Source organism: Lissotriton helveticus, chromosome 3_1 (assembly GCF_964261635.1).
Source record: "Lissotriton helveticus chromosome 3_1, aLisHel1.1, whole genome shotgun sequence".
In the NCBI taxonomy this organism is placed as follows: Eukaryota; Metazoa; Chordata; class Amphibia; order Caudata; family Salamandridae; genus Lissotriton; species Lissotriton helveticus.
In genome coordinates, this window is record NC_136061.1 from 1,399,041,231 (window position 1) to 1,399,062,084 (window position 20,854).

Genomic DNA, 20,854 nt, shown 5'->3' on the forward strand with positions numbered 1-20,854 from the left:
TAGTCTGGCAAAAAGTGGGGGGTTACTGCAACAGAAACTCACTTTCCTACAGGGGGTTAGGAAAATATGCTTCCAATTTAAAGAGAGAATATATGGGGTAACTATTCTGGCATGGAAAATTTGATCTGGAGTGGCCGACAATTTAGCCACGTCACTATTCTGTCCTACTGTTGATATGTCTTTTGCACAAGCTCGCCCCTTCCAGCATCTCAAGCTAAACAAAACAATCTATGGAGAGGTGACCCAGTGAAAGAAAAAATTCTATTAAAATACATAGCCAAAACATCATTTTCCAAAAGCTAAAAATGGTTCATCCTAGAACATTAAGATATCCCTATATAGTCGAGAAAAAGGGAAAAGTAATAAACTGTGCTAGCAGATTAAAGGCAACTGTACGATTTATATAGAGTAAGTATCTAAAGAGATTGTCTGATATTTCAGAAAGAATCACATCTATTCTACCAAACAGCAGCCAAAATAGTGTATATGCTAGTTCTAATCAGTACATCAATACAACTTGCCAAGTGCCACTTCCCCATTACCATTCACTTAATCGAGAGGTCTCTTGGAGAAAGACAATAACTTCAGTGACTCAGACAAATTCTCGTACCTCCTTACCACCTCATCCAACCGGCACACCCACACAAACATCCCTGCAGACTTAAACCTTCCAGACAACTCAAGCATGAACAAAAATAAAATAATAATAATAATAAGGCATATATTAAGCGCACAGCTACCCCAACGGGGTGTACATCCTACTTAACTTCATAGAGGAACAGCATGTTCTTCAATCAACATCCCCTAAATGCCATATGCTGAACCTCGTCTTTTTGACATCACCAACCATCCACTGTAAGCCTCTCATGACCCTACGCTGGACCAACCACCTTACCAACCTCATCACTCAGCTAAGCGTTAAACCAACATATCAAGGGAAACCCAAAAGAGAACTAACCTTCAGATACTTCAAAGACTTTTCCACAGACAAACAAATGCTCATCCTGCCACCTCCGTTGTCTGATGTGAATAACCTAAATAAATGCAAAGCATTTCTGGAAAACCATGTTAACATCTACAGCACAACCAAAGCATTAATGTGCATGCCGAAACCTGACCCCAGGCCGCTACCCACGCCGCACGGCTCCTCCTGACTGCCCGAGTCTCGGCCCCACTGCTCAGCCGCTGCCAAGGGTTCGCTCCTGGTTACTGTGTTCTTTTTCCCCCTCTGTACTGCCAACCTTTTTCATTTGCTGTTACTGTAATTGTATTTTTCAATATTTGTATTGCATTTTCAGGCGCTCCTTGCGCCCCTGCCCTCTGTGCCCCCCCGCTTCCCGCTGCTGCTCCCCCACGGCCCGCCCCCTTTTTCCTTCTGTACCCCCTGCCCTCACCCATTGGCCGCCCTGCTCCCGCCTCCCAGCTGCTCCTCCCTCCCACTTGGCTTCTTATGGATGCCGCGCGGCGAAGGTGAGTGTGACCTGACCCCAGGCCGCTCCCCACGCCGCAGGTCTCCTCCTGACTGCCCGAGTCTCTGCCCCATTGCTCCGCCGCTGCCGAGGGTTCGCCCCTGGTAACTGTGTTCTTTTTCCCCCTCTGTACTGCCAACCTTTTTCCTTTGCGGTTACTGTAATTGTATTTTTTGTTATTTGTATTGTATTTTCAGGCGCTCCTTGCGCCCCTGCCCTCTGTGCCCCCCCCGCTTCCCGCTGCTGCTCCCCCACGGCCCGCCCCCTTTTTCCTTCTGTACCCCCTGCCCTCGCCCATTGGCCGCCCCGCTCCCGCCTCCCAGCTGCTCCTCCCTCCCACTTCGCCTCTTATGGACGCCGCGCGGCGGCCGCGCGCAGCGGGCGCGCCAAAGGCAAGCCCGTCTGCGCCCGTCCGCGCCTGGACCGAGCCCAGTGCCAGGACCCCTGGACCCCGCGCCCCCCGCAACGCCAGACTGCTCTACAACTCCAGCACCATCCACACACTCAACACCGGACGAGACCACCCCTGCTACCGGGCCACCCCGAAGCACACCCAAGGGCCCTTCGCCTGCCGGAACTGCATATTCACCAGCATCCAGCCCACCAAACCACCAACCAGAGAACCCAACCACCTCTGCTGCATCCTCCACAACACTCACTCTGCTCGCAAACACGCCATCGAACTCTGGGACCTCCTAGACTTCACCGCCCCCCGACGTCGCCTTTCTGACGGAGACCTGGCTGAACGCCACCTCAGCACCAGACATCGCCATAGCCATCCCACAGGGCTACAAGATCTCCCGCAGAGACCGCACCAACTGAGTGGGAGGGGGAATCGCCATCATCCACAAAGACACCATCAGAATCTCGACCAACACCGACAACACCCTCACCACAGCCGAGCACATGCACTTCCAGATCCACACCGACCCCACCACCACCCTCAGAGGAACACTCGTCTACAGACCCCCCGGACCACGACCACAGTTCAGCGACACCATCGCCGACCTCGTCAGCACCCACGCCCTCGCCTCCACGGACTACATCCTCCTTGTGGACCTGAACTTCCACCTCGAGAACAACAACGACGCCAACACCACCGCCCTGATCGACAACCACGCCAACCTCGGACTCAAACAGCTTGTGACGACACCCACCCAAGCCGCTGGACACACGCTGGACCACATCTTCTCCACAAGCCCCCACGTCTCCTTCAACCACACCACCGAACTCCACTGGACCGACCACAGATGCGTCCACTTCACCTTCAGGAAACCCACCACACACCTCCGCACCCAACAGCTGCCACGCCACTGCTGGGCAAAGGTCACCAAGGACCAACTGACCACCACCCTCGCCCTGAGACCACCCGCCGACCCCACCGACCCAGACACCGCCGCGGCCAATCTCAAACAGTGGATCAATGACTGCGCCAACACCCTCACCCCTCTTAAGACCTCCACAACCAACCACACCAACAAGAAAGCCGCCTGGTTCACTAAAAACCTCCGGATCTCCAAGCGCACCTGTCGGAAGCTGGAAAAGAAATGGCTCCACGACCGAACACCTGACAGCCACACAGCCCACAAGAGCGCCACCCGCAGACACCAGCAACTCATCAGGGCCGCCAAGAGGACCGCCTTCAAGGACCGCACACAACACCAAAGAACTCTTCAGCATCGTAAAAGAACTCTCCAACCCCAGCTCCAACCCCAACGACATCACACCATCACAAGACCTGTGCGACTCCCTGGCCACCTTCTTTCACCGCAAGATCACCGACATCCACGACCGCTTCAACTCCGACACCCCCTCACCCACGACCGAGACCACCACCCCGGCGACCCCCACCCGCACCAGTCACCTGACAGCCTGGTCCAACGTCGAAGACACCATCAAAACCATGAGCTCCATCCACTCCGGATCCCCATCTGACGCCTGCCCTCACCACATCTTCAACAAAGCCAGCACAACCATTGCGCCCCACCTCCGAAAAACAATCAACAGCACCTTTGAGACAGCAACCTTCCCGGAAAGCTGGAAGCACGCTGAGGTCAACGCCCTTCTGAAGAAGCCCAAGGCGGACCCCAAGAACTTCCGGCCCATCTCCCTTCTCCCGTTCCCGGCAAAGGTGACAGAGAAGAGTGTCAACAAACAGCTAACCGGCTACCTCGAAGTCAACAACATCCTGGACCCTTCCCAATCCGGTTTCTGCAGCCCACAGCACCGAGACCGCCCTCATCGCCGCCACTGACGACATCAGGATCCTGATGGACAAAGGAGAAACAGCCGCCCTCATCCTCCTAGACCTATCAGCAGCCTTTGACACAGTCTGCCACTGCACCCTATCAGCACGCTTCCATGACGCCGGAATTCAAGAGAAGGCCCTGGCCTGGACCACATCCTTCCTCTCTGGCAGAACCCAGAGCGTCCGCCTCCCACCCTTCCGCTCGAAATCCACCAAGATCATCTGCGGCGTCCCACAGGGATCCTCCCTCAGCCCAGCGCTGTTCAATATCTACATGGCACCGCTCGCCCACGTCGCATGACAACATAACCTCAACATCATCTCCTACGTCGACGACACCCAGCTGATCATATCCCTCACCGAAGACCCCCACACCGCCAAAGCCAACCTCCACAGAGGAATGAAGGCCGTAGCCGACTGGATGAAGGACAGCCGACTGAAGCTGAACTCTGACAAGACGGAGGTCCTCATTCTCGGACCCACCCCGATCAGCCTGGGACGACTCCTGGTGGCCCACATCGCTAGGAACAGCCCCAGTACCCACAGACGACGCACGCAACCTGGGGGTCATCCTCGACTCCACCCTCTCCATGACCAGGCAAGTCAACGGCGTCTCCGCGTCCTGCTTCAACACCCTCCGCATGCTCCGCAGGATCTTCAAATGGATCCCTCCCGACACGAGGAAAACCGTCACCCAAGCCCTAGTCACCAGCAGACTCGACTACGGGAACGCCCTCTACTCAGGAACAACAACCAAGCTCCTGAGACGACTGCAACAAATCCAGAACGCCTCGGCGCGACTGATCCTAGACGTCTCCCGACGCAGCCACATAACACCCCACCTGAGAGGCCTGCACTGGCTCCCCGTCAACTAGAGGATCACCTTCAAGCTCCTCATCCACGCACACAAAGCCCTTCACGACACCGGACCTGCATACCTCAACAACCGACTCAGCTTCCACACGCCCACCCGAAGACTCCGCTCAGCCAACCTCGCCCTCGCCACAGTTCCCCGTATCCGAAGGGCCACCGCCGGCGGAAGATCCTTCTCCCACCTCGCCGCCAAGACCTGCACTGGCTCCCCGTCAACTAGAGGATCACCTTCAAGCTCCTCATCCACGCACACAAAGCCCTTCACGACACCGGATCTGCATACCTCAACAACCGACTCAGCTTCCACACGCCCACACGAAGACTCCGCTCAGCCAACCTCGCCCTCGCCACAGTTCCCCGTATCCGAAGGGCCACCGCCGGCGGAAGATCCTTCTCCCACCTCGCCGCCAAGACCTGGAACGCTCTCCCCACCAGGCTACGACAGACTCAGGACCTGCTGGCATTCAGAAGACTCCTCAAGACCTGGCTCTTGGAGCAGTAGCGGTCCCCCTCCACCCCCCCCAGCGCCTTGAGACCCTCACGGGTATGTAGCGCGCTTTATAAATGCAGTGATTGATTGATTGAAACCTTTAAGATCTTAGTCCTCGAAAATTCTTTATGACAACACAAAATAGATCTGTAAAGGGTAAAGAAAATGGATGAAAAACAGAACTCCAACGTTCTCATGATACTGAAGTTCTTCTGTGCAATACGCAGACAACTCAATGTGTCAGCCAAAGCAAAGTTCAATAACACCATCAAAAAGATGTCATAATAAAACATAAAATGCTGCAAAACCATCAAGCACTGCATCAACTTCTTTCTTAACCAATCTATCTCATCCTGCAGGGACAAGTGTGATGTAGTCATTTACTTTTTTAAAGAAAAAATACAGAAGATGTGACAGCATGTCAACAGCACCAAACATGCTCCTTCCCTGACATTCCTCTGAATGCCACAATGGTGATTCATCATAACTCTGGTGCAAAGACCTCAGCAACATCTGTAACTATCTCAAAGATACCACATAAAACAGTTTTTTTGTCAAACGTCATCAAAGCCCTCTGTGTAGAAGCTCTCTCACCCTTACTCACCATTGTCAACACCTCCCTCACTAAAGACATATTTCCAGAAGCTCTCGGGGCAGGCCAGATCCTCCCACTCCTGAATAAACCAACACCAGCCCCTGTTAACCTTGCTAACTACCAGTCCACCGATCAGCTACTCTTCATCGGCAAGTTCATCGAAAAGTAATTTATGCACAACTTGAAGATCACATCGACAACAATCATCTACAAATTGACAATCGACCTGGCTTCATATTATGATACAGCACTGAGATATCTAACTTACAAATCATAGATGTTGGTCCTCCTAACTGATGAACCCACCACCTATTATTTGACCTGTCAGCGCCCCTCCACATGATCTTTGACTACCCCACCCTCCTCCACATCCTTAAATCCCCAAGTGAGGCAACTTTCTTCACTGCTTCTCCTCCTATGTATTTAACCAAAACGAGTTTAAGGACACCTCCAGGTCTCAGGCGATGTTGATCACTTGCACAGTTCCCCAGTATTTCATCTTTTACTGTCATCTTCAACCTCTACATATACACCCTTGGGGAATACTCACAGACCGGAAGATCAAAGTTCACAAATATGCTAACAACAAACACACACCTATGTTTAACTGCCTCCTTTACTCCACACATCCAACAAACCAAACACTGCTTGTATCTCATTCAGACCGACCTAAATCATAATCGCACCGAAACCAAATTATTGCTGTTCATCAAACACAACAACTAGTCCAAACCCGGATCAATGATGTTACTTGACGGATTCAAACCCACACCTCTCATCCAATGATCTTGTCAAGAAAACTAACGGAGGATCCATGAGTGGCACCCTCTGATCTCTGACGTGTATCACCCTAGGTTATATCATTTGGTCATAATATTGCTCTGCTATGATGTGTATTTCGAATCAGATGAATCATGTACTGTACTACGGAGATTGACAACTATCTGCATAATGGTTGTAATATTGTTTTACCTGCATGTTCGTCAGGTATTGTTTGTTTCTCATAAAAATGGTTACCGATGCAAATATTATCCTTATGCTCACACGGATCAATGTAGGGCTTACGCCCGTTATATTGCAAAATAACCAAATAAAATTTGTTTAAAAAAGAAAACTAACATAGGCGGGTATAAGATCTCTCTGCTAAAGAAACTGAAACCATTACTTTAAGAAAGCTACTACAGACCAGCCTAGTCAGTCCTCTTACTGTACATCTAGACACAATATGCAACTCCTTAACGCCATCCTACATACAGCAACATGCCTCATCATAGGGTGTTGGACGGAAAAGTCCCTCGCATGGTGATGGACGTGCACTTCCAGCCTGAGTGCCCCAGCTGCAATGATATGTTGATTTGAGGTACACTTCTTTTGTTTAGTTTTGGGCGAACACGGATCATGTGTGTGTGCCTCGACATTGGCCTGTTTCATGGATTGAGGCCTTGCTGGATTGGAAGGCACGACCAAATCGCTATCCTCATGGTTGTGAAAGGCTACTGTCTGTAGCAGGAGTTAAGTAGCACAAGAGCAGTGATGGCAGCATACTGTTTAGTGATAAGAAGTGAAGAGGACTTTTTACCTGTGTCACTGGAGTGAGGCCTACAGGTCCACTCATGTAAAGCTCAGCGGCTATGTGCTTAACTCATCCTTGGCCTACATCAAGTGTGTATGTAGAGCTGTGTAGTGTGTTTGTTTGAATGTGTGTTGAACGTATGTGTGCCTACGAGTGGTACAATACATGGAAGTCTGTAGGTTCCATTTTGGGAGACTGTAAGGGGGTGGGACCGAGGATCCGCCTTGAAACCCAATATTTACCTGTAGTCCGGGGAACACCGGGAAATTTCCAACCACGCCGGCCCAAGACACTGAGGAATACGTCACGCCCGCCAGACACACCTACCTTTCGTGTCTTCCCACAGCGAGACGAAAGGGCGGAAGAAGGAGGAGCTGACCTCGGAACCAGTGGGATTCAACCACTGAAAAGAGATTCAGCCCAGGAAGGAGCATCCATGACCGGAGAAGGAGTCGGAAGGCGAACGGAGAGACAAGCAGAGCAGAGAGTCGTGGAGAGGAGCGACGGAGAGCGGAACCAGGACGAAAATACAAGCGGAACAGAGTTGGAGGACCCGGAAAACTACTGGAGCGAAGAGCGGTGGTGTCCCCCGGAGGAGGCTGTGAAGCGGCCGCAACTCAGGAGAGTTGCGGCGAGGTCGGTGAGTGACGAGGTTCAAGGGAAAGTACAGGACGGGATTTGGGAGGATGTTAGACCGGGCAGGCGGAAGGGTACGGGCCGTTCATGCAGGCACTGTCCTTTGTTTTCTTGTTATCGGCACCGTTAATCCTGCACATCCTTTGCCCTAATAAGGTTGTTTCCTTTTCCCTCACGCCTTACCCTTCTCGGATTTTGCTGTCATGCACACCATTTGACGCCTGGGTGATATCGCCTGTGTTGTCAGTTAAAACCCAGCCTGGTGAAAACCTTGACCCTGCAATATGTAAAGTTAGGTTCAGAAATGCACTGGTGAGGTGACGGGTAGACTAACCCCAGTTTACTCAAAGTGTACCTATCACTGACGGCCCGTTTTCCTCTCTTTGAACCTTCGGGAGGAATCAACCACGGAGGAAGAATCCAGACTAACCCTATTGAGCACCAGCTCAGAGGAAAACGAGGAACTCCAAGTAAAAACCCACGACCTTACCCAGGATCGAAGACTCCTCACCTGAAGGACAAGAGACTATTCATATGGTGAAGCCCCAAACTCCCCTATCTGATAATAAAACTAGCACACTTGGAAAATATATTCCGCCTCCGCGTCTGTATATCCGACCCGCCCTCCCACAGAGACACATAGCTGACTGAAGGAGCATGAGAAGGTAGAGAGTAACCAGACAGATTTATGGATTGCTGCATTCCTGAGAGCTGGGTGTCACACACACTGAAGTGAATTGATGAGCTGGCTCTTCTTTCCTCCAAAAGGTGCCTGTCATTCTGAGAGAGGTCACTGGAAAGGGGTCTGGGCCCATCTTAGGAAGGAGATGGGGCTGATAAGAGAATCAAAGAGTAAGGCTGAAGCCCCAGGGTAACCTTATGATGCACATATCACATAGGCTGACATCCAGGCGTGAAAGCCTGTGTTGTGGGGCTATCAAATTTGGAGTCACTCCTGCTGTGACAGACTGCTTTCTGGAGGAAGGGCATGGCAGAGGCGTCGGCACATGCAGCATAGTATTAGTTCAAGCCATAAGCTCCTAAATGTTACTCAGCTTAAAATTCATCACTTTAAACTCACTCAGGATATTTAGTATACCAGAGACAGGTTGCATAAATGGGGGTATCGGGCGGACTCAAAATGTCCAGATGTCAAGTAGATAATGCTGATACAGTCCATATGTTTATTACCTGTCAGACTATCCAGGTATATTGGCAACAGATGGAACAGGAAATTGATCCGTTGCTAAAAATAGCAATCCCCATGTCACCCAAATTAATTTTGTTAGGGTATTCTGAAACAATTTCAGCAAGATTTTAGGGATTTATTCTCGCTTCTATCCAGACAATAAATCGCCAGATTATTGCTGGATTGCAACCCGCCTGGCGCAAAAAAAACAGTGGTATCAACTTAGCAACTTGTCAGCATGGAAATGGCAATCATGAATTAGGGCAAAAATCGACAAAAGCTAAAAATAATTTTTAAACCATCCTACTTTAAAAAAAAATTTGGGATGAAGTAACCTCACCTTTATGTCACGAAATCTCTAATATGTCTTTATCTATTTTTAGTATTTCTGTAATCAACTCTGCTTTCTATTTGTAATAGGAGTAGTCTCTGTGGAATTTCCTGAATTTTTTAAAGCTTGATGAATTTGGCAAATAAAATTAAAAAGGAGTAGGAATAGGCACTTCAAAAGGAAGCAGATTCCCAGCACAAACGTCAAAGACTCTGACTCTATATCCCATTTGGTGTCTGGAAATGGACTATAAGCTCTTGAAGCGCCCAAAATTGTCGACATTCAGGCAGCCACTAGGGCTGTATATCGAGGAGGAGAGGCCCTGCGAGACTTCTACCTGTGACCAGGACTCGGGGCAAAGGTCTGCCGGTCTCCAAGAAGGGTTGAGGGGACACCACCCAGAGAAAACCAAAATCACCTTCTCTGGAGCCCCAGTACAGTGGGGGGATCCTGGGGAGTGGACCCACAAAGCAAGGTGTGAGGAAGCGGCTGCTGCACTGATCGGGCATCGTATGTGGGCAGATTCAATTCAGTTACCCTTTGTGCCAGAGTGGGCTACCGTGAAGTTAGGCATAGCTGTATCGATCTGGCCATTGTTAGTGTGCAGGTAAAAGTTGGCAACCCTGTATGCCTGAGGGGACCACTGAAGAGTGAATTATTGTTATGCCGATTGGGCCGCAGCACATGTGCCAGCTAAAGTCGGTGACCCCATAAGCGAGAGTCGGGGTCGCCGTAATGAGCGAGAATCATGACCTGGTTTCGTTGGTACAGAAAGGAAAGGCCACTGTGGTGACCTGCGAATGTCAGCCTCCCAAATGAATCATCAAAACCAATACGATCGCCCTTTAATTGTGAGAGGGATCGAAGGAACTTACTACGACACCGAAGGGTGCACCATGGACGACCAGCCATAGCCCCTGTAAATGACTGCAGACCACTGAGTATGGAACGCTCCCGGCAACCCTGGTAAAGCAACCCCAGCAGGAGACCGTAAGACTGATCGCAGGGCTGAAAGGTCATTGGGAACTTGTTCTGCCTCATAGCATTATAGGCACTGGAACACCTTTAACTTTGGAAGAGTCAGGAGTGGGGCTCCTAATACTCGAACTGCTAGTGGGACCAAACCTGAATGCAGCCTATTGTGAATGGGGAATAACCCCTACCAATAGAGAGCAAAGTAGGACCTAGGACCTACCTTTCTAACAGTAGAGTACTGACCTCATGAGATCTGTGTGTATACCATATTTCGCTTTGTGTTCATATATAAATATTCCTATTTTCATCAAAGTGAGAATTTGACAGGACCCCCAGTCCAAGGCCCCCAAAGAAGCCTTGGACTGTTCAACCAGTGCTACCACGGAGTGTCAAGGGCTGCTTGGCCCAGAACCTTTAGTAGGTCGGCCGAGGCACATCACAAGTGAAAAGGCCTCAATCTTCAAGGTTAGACCCAGTAGCTCCTGCTTGAGCGTGGCCCTCTGAAAGGGTTTCTGGTATAGGGATCAAGGGCCTGAAGAAAAATAGCCACATCATCCCCTGATCAATCTCCAAAACCAACTACAACCTGTACAAAGCCATCTTGGATGGCAACCCTCCATCCCTGTCTGACAAGATCACCATATTCAGGGGCCCTGCAGCAGCCAGGACACCATCAGGCTGGAGTTAAAGAATTCTAAACAAGAAAATGAAAATAAAAACAAGACAACATGCCTTCTCCATCTCTGCAGGAAGGATCTGGAATGATATCCTCGTGTCCATCAGGACTCGCCACAACCCTGCTCAGGTTTATGAAGCTGAGGACACACTTCTTTAAACAACATCGCACCATGATGCAGTAACAGTCCACTTTCACTCTTAGAAAATAACTCCTACAATCACACGTTGGTGGAGTCTTTGCATTGGAGCTTGTAAAGCACTCCGCTGCCTATCGGCTAGGTTCACACTATGTAAATACTACATACATATATTAATTACCTGGTTAGTTCTCGCAGTCGGTGCACTTCGGCATCACGCTGTCGTAATGTTATGCCCAAAATATTGTTCTCCTTTTCAGAAGCTTCTAACTTAAACTGAATGCTCTTGATTTTTGTCAAGGCTTCTTCCAGTTCTGAAAAAAAGTAAATAACATCTTTTAAGACTATATAAACAAAAAATCAGGGATCAATTTCTAGCTTCTACATGTATCAAGACGAAGTGCAGGACTTCGGATTCCATAAAATCCTCTTTGCAGTATTGTTTTACTCTACTACATAAAATATGTCTGATGTAAAAATGTCGCATCACATCCTGGGCATCAGGCAAAATTGCAGAGTATTACTTGTCTGGTATAGGACTTGACTTAAGGCCAACTAACCACTGTCAATAATATAAAAAATAACCATAATGTCACATGCAAACAGGTGATCACCTTTATGGCTTCACTTAAATTAGACCAAAGACAAAACAGTGTTGAGGTTTATAATTTCTAAGAAACTATTCAGTATGTGAGCTTTGCAGACCAACCATTTGAGTTCTTACAGCAAATCAAAATTATCCACTGTCATAGTAAAACGGGCACTGTGCGTATGCCTGTTGTACTTAGGAAGTCTTGGACTTTTCAATCTCCATATACTCACTCTATGGGCCTTTATAACTGTGTGCAGTGCTTAACACATGGCATATCCTCCCTGCCCGGCAACTACCTCCCAGACACCATCCTGGGGGGGGTGTACCATGTGGAGAGGTGCTCAACCTATCTGGATGACCATGGAATATGCTTTTGTGTATAGTACTTAACTGCTCCTAAACTTTTTATTCCCGGCCTAATGGGACCCTAATTCAACCCGAATCGTACATGAAGTGTGCATCTTACCAGCACTGTTGGACTTCTATTTATATGCCCCACTGTAGTCATCTCAAGAGATGGAAATAGGGAATGTGCATCTAACAATTATACTAAAAGTAGAGCTGGACCTTTCCTCATATGTATACTGGTAATTCTCATTCCTAATTAATGGACAGATGCCTAGCACCAGAAGGCCAAACATCACTAAAACAATTAAAGTGCAAGCAAATTAAGCCCCAGTCAGGGTGTTTCGGTTTGGATAAATTCCCTAATTTAATTGTGGCAATGCCACAGTTCTATGCTTATACCTACAGACATTCGACAGTGAACAATGTCTCTGAAATACATTATTTGATTCTCTCAATTTCCTTGCACTTACTTTTTAATGCTGTCTTTTCAAAATCAACCTCAGCAACATGTTAGATATACTTGTACCTGTGAGTTTTAGTATGCCATGTGGTGACCATTCCGAGCAGCAGCGAAGGTTGGTAACGTGGGGGAGTTTGGGAACAGTGCGAGAGAGAGCGGAAGAATGGCCATTGTTTATACAATGAGATTAATATCACACTACAAATGAAACCACAGTCTGAATCTTTTTCCATAGGTTTATTCCTATTATCGCTTTGATAACTGCTCGTTTTCAATCATTCTACAGTGCTTCGATGGCATGGGCAAAGAGAATAAGCAATTTTTCAGAAACCGTGACTTAAGCAGTCACCAACCATCCTTTCAAAAGGTTTTCTGGCAAATTTCGAGCCTCCACTGGAATGGCTAATCATCTAATGCAAAGAGGCTAACCAAACTTTTACTTGTTTTATTTGTATAAAGTTAGTGGATGGGGCCGCTACTCCAGTGAGATTTACTCTGCATATTATTGTTGCCTAAACGTTCTACGTATTCCATCATTCCCCTAGACCAGTTAGTTGGTAAGACCAGTATGTGATCCCTTTTTTCTTTGTATTCACTGGTGCAGTTACAGACACTGGATCAGTTATTCATTCCTCTAGGAAATAATATTTTAAAATGTTGTGCCAGAAAATCTGTATCAAAATCTTTCCGAGTTCAGCCCCTAGGAGTGTGCCCATTGGTTTTCACCTAATCTGAGGTAGGTCATTATGGAAGGTTGGAGGAATCAACCCAATGATTCTACTACTAATGATCTAATAGCCCTATACACCAATCTATGTCAGACAAGCCAGAGCACTGCACCTTTAATCTAAAATTGCCCACACTGAATGTCCCTTGTGAACTGTCTTCTGTGATGAAACGCTGCCTTAAACCTCTCATTCCATCCCATTTCATCTCTGCCGTGGCTAGGTGATATAGTAATAACTTGTTCTCTAACAAAGTAAAACAATATTGGTTGACCTTTTCAGATCCAATGCATTTCTTTCCCAAATTCTATATTGCAGACTTTGAGACTCAGTTCCATGAAGTGATTTGCATTTAATGATAAACAAATTCTTGTTTTTTTGGTAGGAATACATATAGTTGGCTTCAGTGTACATCTTGCTAATTAGTTCCCATGTCAATGCACTTTTCTAACTATCTGTAAATTAGAATAAGTGCTTCCAGTTTTACAGAAACTTTCACTAAATCCTCCACATTTTTGTGCTTACATCGGTTTGTCTTTCCTGAGTATGTAGATAAGAATCTGCACTTTTAAATTCTCACTCATCGTCCCATCATCTTCTTTACAGACATGCATTAGGCTCCTGCTCAGGCTAAGCTACAAAGACACCGAACATCCAGATTGCCATGGCTTTTGATACTTCTACTTCTCCATATTGGCAGTGGGCATGGTTACAGCTGCATAAGTTCTCATCATTTTCTCTTAGCACATCACGCCTTGGCCATCCCCCACATGCAATGCAAGGTAACTCAGGAGTTTAATTCAGTTTCTTATTACTTTCAATATGGAGCAACTCTGTGATGATGGGGCATTTTACTTCACCATCCTGCTAATCACATACTTTCAACTTGAAGTGCCATCTTTCACGGATTTGTTCCACTTCAGGGACTTGATTGTTAGTACTCTATTTTAAAAGACAATACTGTTGAAAACCAAGTTCCTCTAACCTCTTCTTACTAGTTTGTTTTCACCCATCATGTGCAACTATGGCTCACTTCTCTTTACTCATTTGGGTATTTCTACATTAGTGTTTCCACTGTTCCTTCTTGAGGCTTCAAATGTTTATATTGTGCCTCAATTTAAAAAAACATGTATCTAAATTAGATCAGTCTTGCCATTATTAACTGCCTTTAGTCCATTGGATAAAGCCTTTCTTTCCTGCATTTTTATCACCGGATAGGGCGATGAAAAAAAGGTCTTCCCAGATTTTAAAGGTACAAGGGACTATCGACTTTTTGAATGTCTGGGTCTTCATTCTCATTGTGATTTCTTCATGGGCTATACATAAAGGTGTTTATACGTGGATAACTTTCCAGCCATTTTGAACTTTGAATCGCAGCAACATTATGTTAAAGTTAGAAATTCCCATGCTTAGGGATTCTAAATATTCAAACCAAGCTTTTTGCACTGCTCCAACTAAGATTTGGAACTCGCCTCTATCCAGGTCTATATGGAGAACACCTCATCTTCCACAAATTGTTAAAAGCTAACCCTTTTGCTCAGCCTTCTTCAAAGTGATCTGTTCTACGGCTTATGTGGAATCACACTGCATTATTCACGTTTATTGAGAGTTAAACACTTTAAGCATGTGGTACTTTTAGTATCAGTGCCTTGCTAACTTGAGATGGTAAGGTACTTTACAGATCTTTACATAAATAATATATAACCTCGAGAGGTTGAGAATGCATCTCAGAATCTCTGTATCTTATCAGTGAAAATATACTCAGTTGTGTCAGTGCCTCAACTAAGCGTTGGGTGCCCCTAAAAAAAAAAAATCGAATAGCTCACCCGTTCTAAAATATTTGAATGTGTAGCAGTGTCCATCCTGTACATAATTGTTGTAGATTTCATGTTCTTCAAACTCACAGTATCCAGTACTTAATATTGGTGAGAAAAGCAACTCTCAATTCAGTTTTTGGGAGACTATTGAAGAGATGTCCTAGAAAGCCACGACATTGGCTTCAGAGAAGTGCATTTGACGTTTAGCTACATCAGGAGCCTCTCTCAGCAACACTGTCCCCCATTTACGTTGAGGAGAGCAGGACTCAGTTTTGTCTGTTTGTGGGAGGTGTAAATCGCCAGAGATATTATTCACATCCTGTGGAGAAGACCCTTGTTATCAAGATCTGGGTTGAAGTAAGCGTCTTCGTTGATGTTCATGCCGCTCTCAAGGTTAAAACTACTACACTGCATAACACTTCTGATGTCCAGCCTTTGGCCTTCCAAGGCAGACAATTTTTCTCTTCAGCCCAAACAGTGGTTAACTTCACAGTGGTTAACTTCAGCTTCCTGAGATACTGGAGAATGAAAAACATTGCAGACGATAGACAATAGGCTAAAAGATATTTTTGACATGGCCTCATTTTGAAAAATTGATTTACAAGCTGAATGGCCATCTGTCAGAATGTGAAGAAGATTGGGTGAGATTTGTTGATTCTTAGGAAGAACTTGCTGCATCTGGACCCTTATACACTACTCAACTTTCTTGGGTGCGATGTTCTTTGAACAGTGTGCAGATGCTAAGGTCATGCAGGTCACGGGATGGAGTACGTATTGCTGTGTGCTCAGGTTTCACAGTCCACTTTATGGAATGTTTACAGAACATTCTGTCAAAATCTAGTGTAATCCTAGGCACAGTAATCCAGTACAGTCCCACTTTGTTGATTGATAATCACAGGAGACAGAGACTTGGGGCACTGAATCACAGTAGTACGGATCATTGAGAAAGCTCCCGGTATTGGCTCAAATATTCCAGGTGAAAGAAGTTTACGTGATGACGGAGGATTCAAGTAGAAACTGTATCTTGATTACTCGGTGGTAGGATAGTTGTAGATTATGTGGAGGTGGTTGTAGATTATGTGGAGGTGGCATGGAGGACTGAGAAGCGAGAGGTGCAGGTATGTTACCTATTGGTTGAAGTTGCATGGTTTATGCTGTAACATCAAATTAACATAGAGCTGAGGGTCTTTCTTTGAATAGGACTAGATTTGCCTGTTTGGTGTTCTTTAGCACGTCAAAGTCTTCGCACAGTCAGTATTTTAAGATAAACTAAGACCAGCACTTTGGCCCGGTCAATGAAAATAATGTAGTGAAAACCTATTACAAAGTCAATCTTCCGGATGATGGACAGGATAATCTACAGCACAATCTCCACCCATATGATCTTAGCTTTAAAATGGAGTTGCATCATGATATCAAGAAGGCCCAACCATATCACTTCAGTCAAGATGCTTTAAGATGCTTAAGTAAAAGAAGCAATTGAATGGACTTGACACTTTCTTGGACTCTATTCCAAAGCCACTTGCCAAAATGATCTTGTTAGAAACTGGGTTTCTGGTTGGCAGAGGTATGCACCCTGTCTAAGCACAATCCTAGTCAGAGTAAGCCACAACACACCCTAAATTATCTTGTGCTCACCCTCTGATCGATTGGCACAGAGCAATCAGGCTTAACTAAAGAGGCAAAGTGTAAAGTATCTTTGCAACACATCAAACTGTAAGACAGTGAAACCACCACAAATAGACTCCGCACTAGTTTACAGAAATAGTGAATAATTTTATAAATAAAACAAGACCAAGATGATAAAACTCCAATCGGTAGAAGTCAAAATATGAATTTTTAAAGATAAAATGCAAAAGTAGCGCTTAGAAGCAGTAAGTGCTTAAAGAGTTAATTGGTCTTGCTGACCGGGACAATGCCAAGAGTTCAGGATGACCCCGATGGAGCATGGACTGAATACAGGATCCACACAGGGCCTGCTGAGCAAAAGTACCTTGATCCTGGTCGCTGATGGCAAACAACGAGAAGCAGGGGTGCAGCTGAGTGATGCGTCAGTGATCCTCACGCAGTTGAGGTGATGTACCAGATTTCTCCACGCAACAGGACTGATGCAACTGTTCTGTAAGCGAGGCACTGGACCAGAGGTGCGGTAGTTCCAAATGCGATGCTCCAGGTTTCTCCATGCTGCAGAGGCGATGTGTCGATCTTCTCCCCACAGTGGCAGCGATGTTTTGGTCCTAAAGTGACAGCTCTGGAGGCGATGCGAAAGTTCCAAGTGTGATGTGTCAATCTGCTTCCTGCAATGGCAGCTATGCATTGGTTCCAATCGGCGCAGCAGTGTCAATGCATGGATTCTGGCTGAGACAGCACTTTATACTCACTTCCAAAGGCCCAGGACTGGGTTGGCACCACCTGGCAGAGCCTAGGTTCGCTTGATAGGGTGAAGAGAAGTCTGTGATATCCCTGAGACTTTAGAACAGGAGGCAAGCCAAAAAGCCCTTGGATATACTAAGGTTCTGGGATGTAGATATGCAGGCCCAGTCCTTCTCACTCCCAGGCAAGAGGGCAGGAGGCAGCGGGCCAGCACAACAAAGCAGTACAGCAGAGAGGCAGTCCCTCCAGCAGCACAGAAGTCCTTCTTCCTGGTAGAATGTCCTCAGTTCCAGACGTGTTCCGAGTTCGAAGTGTCAGACGTTCAGTACTTATACCCAGTTGGGCCTTTGAAGTAGAGAAGACTTCAAAGGGATTCCTTTGAAGTGCTCAAGCCCCTGCCTTTCCTGCCCTGGCTCCAGACTCACTACAGGGGGTTATGCAGTCCTTTGTGTGGGGACAGGACGCAGCCCTTTCAGGGGTGTCTGCTGATCCCTTTCATCCTGCTCAGGATGGCCCATCACGATGTGGATAGCCCATCAGTCACACCTAAGCCCCCTTTATGTGTTTCTGTCTAGAGAGAATGTACAATGCCAGCTATCACCCATCCCAGACGTGTATACAGAGAAAGGCAGAAGGCACCAAATGGTTATAGTAAGAAGATGACAACTTTATAGAAAGTGGAACCTTCAGAATTGCAATTTAAAATCCAACTTCACGATAAGTTGTTTTTCTAATTGTGATTCCAGAGACACCAAATTTAGGGGTCCCATCTCTTCCAAATTGACAATGACACGTATAAAATATAATAAGGCAATCCCAATGTTATCCTATTGGAGAGATAGGCACGGCAAGAGTGACAAACAAATTTAAGAGTATTTTACAAACAGGACATGTAAAACTTAAAAAGTACATGTCCAACCTTTTAAATACACAGCACACTGCCCATGGGCTGTCCAGTGCCTACCTTAGGGGTGACCTATGTGTAATAGAAAAGGAAGGTTTGGGCCAGGCAAGTCCGTTAACTTGCTAGATTAACATGGCAGTTTAAAACTGCATACGCAGGCCCACTATTAGCATTTAATGTACAGGCCCTGGGCCCATGTAGTGCACTTTCCTAGGGTCTTCAAAGTAAATTAAATATTCCAATTGTGGATAAGCCAATGCTACCATGTTTTAAGTAATTTTAAGTAGTGGTAAAGTGCCCAGATTCCTAAACCCAGCGAAAAAGAAGTCAGCAAAAACAGTAATACAGGAGGTTTGAAAGCAAAAAGTCAGAGTAAATCATGCTAAGGATGCCAGGTCTAACTGGTCCCATGTCACGCTGAGCCGAGGGATAGCTTAGTCTTGTTAGGCACTCATTGTGAAGAGAAATATTTATGATATTCAAACAATGCTCTAAGGTCACTCGCCTTACTTTCCCCACTAGCATGTGTGTTCCCTATAAAGCACAGCAGCAAATATTCAGAATGACTGAAAAGATTTACATTGGAAATGGCTCTCATAAGCATAATTGGAATGTATTTGTTACAAGGCCCTTGCTAAAGTGTGCATCTCATTAGGCAGTGCAATTAAATGTGGTACACAACAGCATGTATCTAAAATATCACAATAATAGAAAAGGAGCACAAATCTGAAATAGGATCTTGGCGATTCAGGAGAAATGAAATTTAGGACTTCATTTTGGTGTTGGGTTTGTTTTTTACACTTGAGATCCAAACTAATAGCAAACTAACAGTTTCGTCTAAAAGCAATATAGGTCTACAGAGATTATCAGTGAATAAAGGGAGACATTGGGGGACAATATACCATTCACCTAAACTTTTGCAAATGATCCTTCCGCAGTTGGTTGGACTTTGCCACACGTATACTGCATACATATGAGGAGAGTAATATTAATGTTCCTACAGTTGATCTCTGTGACACCCAAGTGCATTGAAGCATTGTGGCAGTGCCAAAGAAATGCGGCTACAATGAACAGGCAAAAGTATGCAGTTTTTTCAAAATAACCCAGGTCTGAGGCTTGCTTGTGAGGACAATTAGGAAGCACACAACTTATGTGGATTTCTACACAATCGACAATCACAATCTACAAACAAGATCCACTGATTAAGCGCTAAGAAAGAGGTTTCCAAATCTGCAGATAAACCATGAAGAAAATATCAAATATCTATAAGTTTTGGAGGGCTTGAACAAATAATGAAAATAGCCATGGTGAAAACAAGTGATGAGGAATTCAACAGAAAGGCAAATAATTTACTGGTGGCAAACTCACCTGATCACATTTTGCAGTAGCTGCCAATGTGGCTCCTGTAGTGCTGTATGAGAAAAGGGGCGCTTCACAAATATGGTTATAGGCAAACAGACAATCTGAAACCGAGGCTTGAATGTGTACCAAGAATAGCTTGGTAGGAAAGCACCAAAGAGCCACAAGTCCCAGACAGTGTACTAGACCCTTTTTGTATTAGCCACTGAAAAAAGCAACAACCCCAGCCACATATTTTTTCTGGATTGAAATGTAATCAAATCAGGTGATGGCTGTGGGGGACATAATAGAGAGATGGCAAGTAGGGAAATCTAAACTATGATCTGATAAGAGGAAAAATCTTTAGGGTCCTAGGCCATGAACCTGAAAAACTATAGTGCTCTCATCAAAGTACAAATCTTTGACCGGTGTCTGAGTGTGGTTAGATTTGATTTGTGGGTTCTTGTCTGCATTCAAAAGAGCAGTGAAACCTTGCAGTGCTCGTGATATTTAATCCACTTTATAATGGAAGTTAAGAACTACCTTTTTTGTAGTCAGCCAAAAATCTGTGCTTCAGGGCATAATTCCGTCCAATTTTGATTAAGGAAACTATTCTTACTTTGAAGCATTCCAATGCCACCCCACCAGAAGCTACAGATGGGACAGTGTTACACCTTACAAGAAATCACGACAGAGGTTGTCAATAATCAAGATATTGTTACTTAAACACCTTTGTCTAATTCATAGGGTACTGAACAATGTGAACTCTATCAATTGCAATCTACATTCAAACTCTATGCAGCATACCGGACTATTAAGGTCTGACCAAGTTATAGTTCCCATATTTAAGAAATATAGAACTGATGACAGTTCCTTTTCTTTATAGAGCAGAAGACTAAAACAAGTTGCCTCTGAACTTACATTTTCAAAAAAGTCAGTCTCCTTAGGAAAAACATTCATATCTTAATTGAGTTCCAAATAATTTTGGTGCCCTGCATCGACTACTTTATCTGTTAATCTGCCGTGCCAAGGCGAATTTCTGGGAAACAAAGCGTACTATAATTTCATTAAAGTACCAAAACTATTGGTTGAGTTCACAGCCT

The 20,854-nt window shown here is 45.9% G+C and overlaps 1 protein-coding gene across 5 annotated transcripts in view; it reads right to left on the minus strand.

Moving 5' to 3' along the window:
- Nucleotides 1-20,854, minus strand: part of CCDC14 (coiled-coil domain containing 14) — a 214,275-nt gene that overhangs the window by 32,046 nt on the left and 161,375 nt on the right. For all 5 annotated transcript variants that reach the window (XM_078682037.1, XM_078682039.1, XM_078682038.1 and 2 more), the window contains one exon: nucleotides 11,376-11,508. In XM_078682037.1, the coding sequence (XP_078538163.1) occupies nucleotides 11,376-11,508 (133 nt within the window). The remainder of the gene's footprint in view (nucleotides 1-11,375; nucleotides 11,509-20,854) is intronic.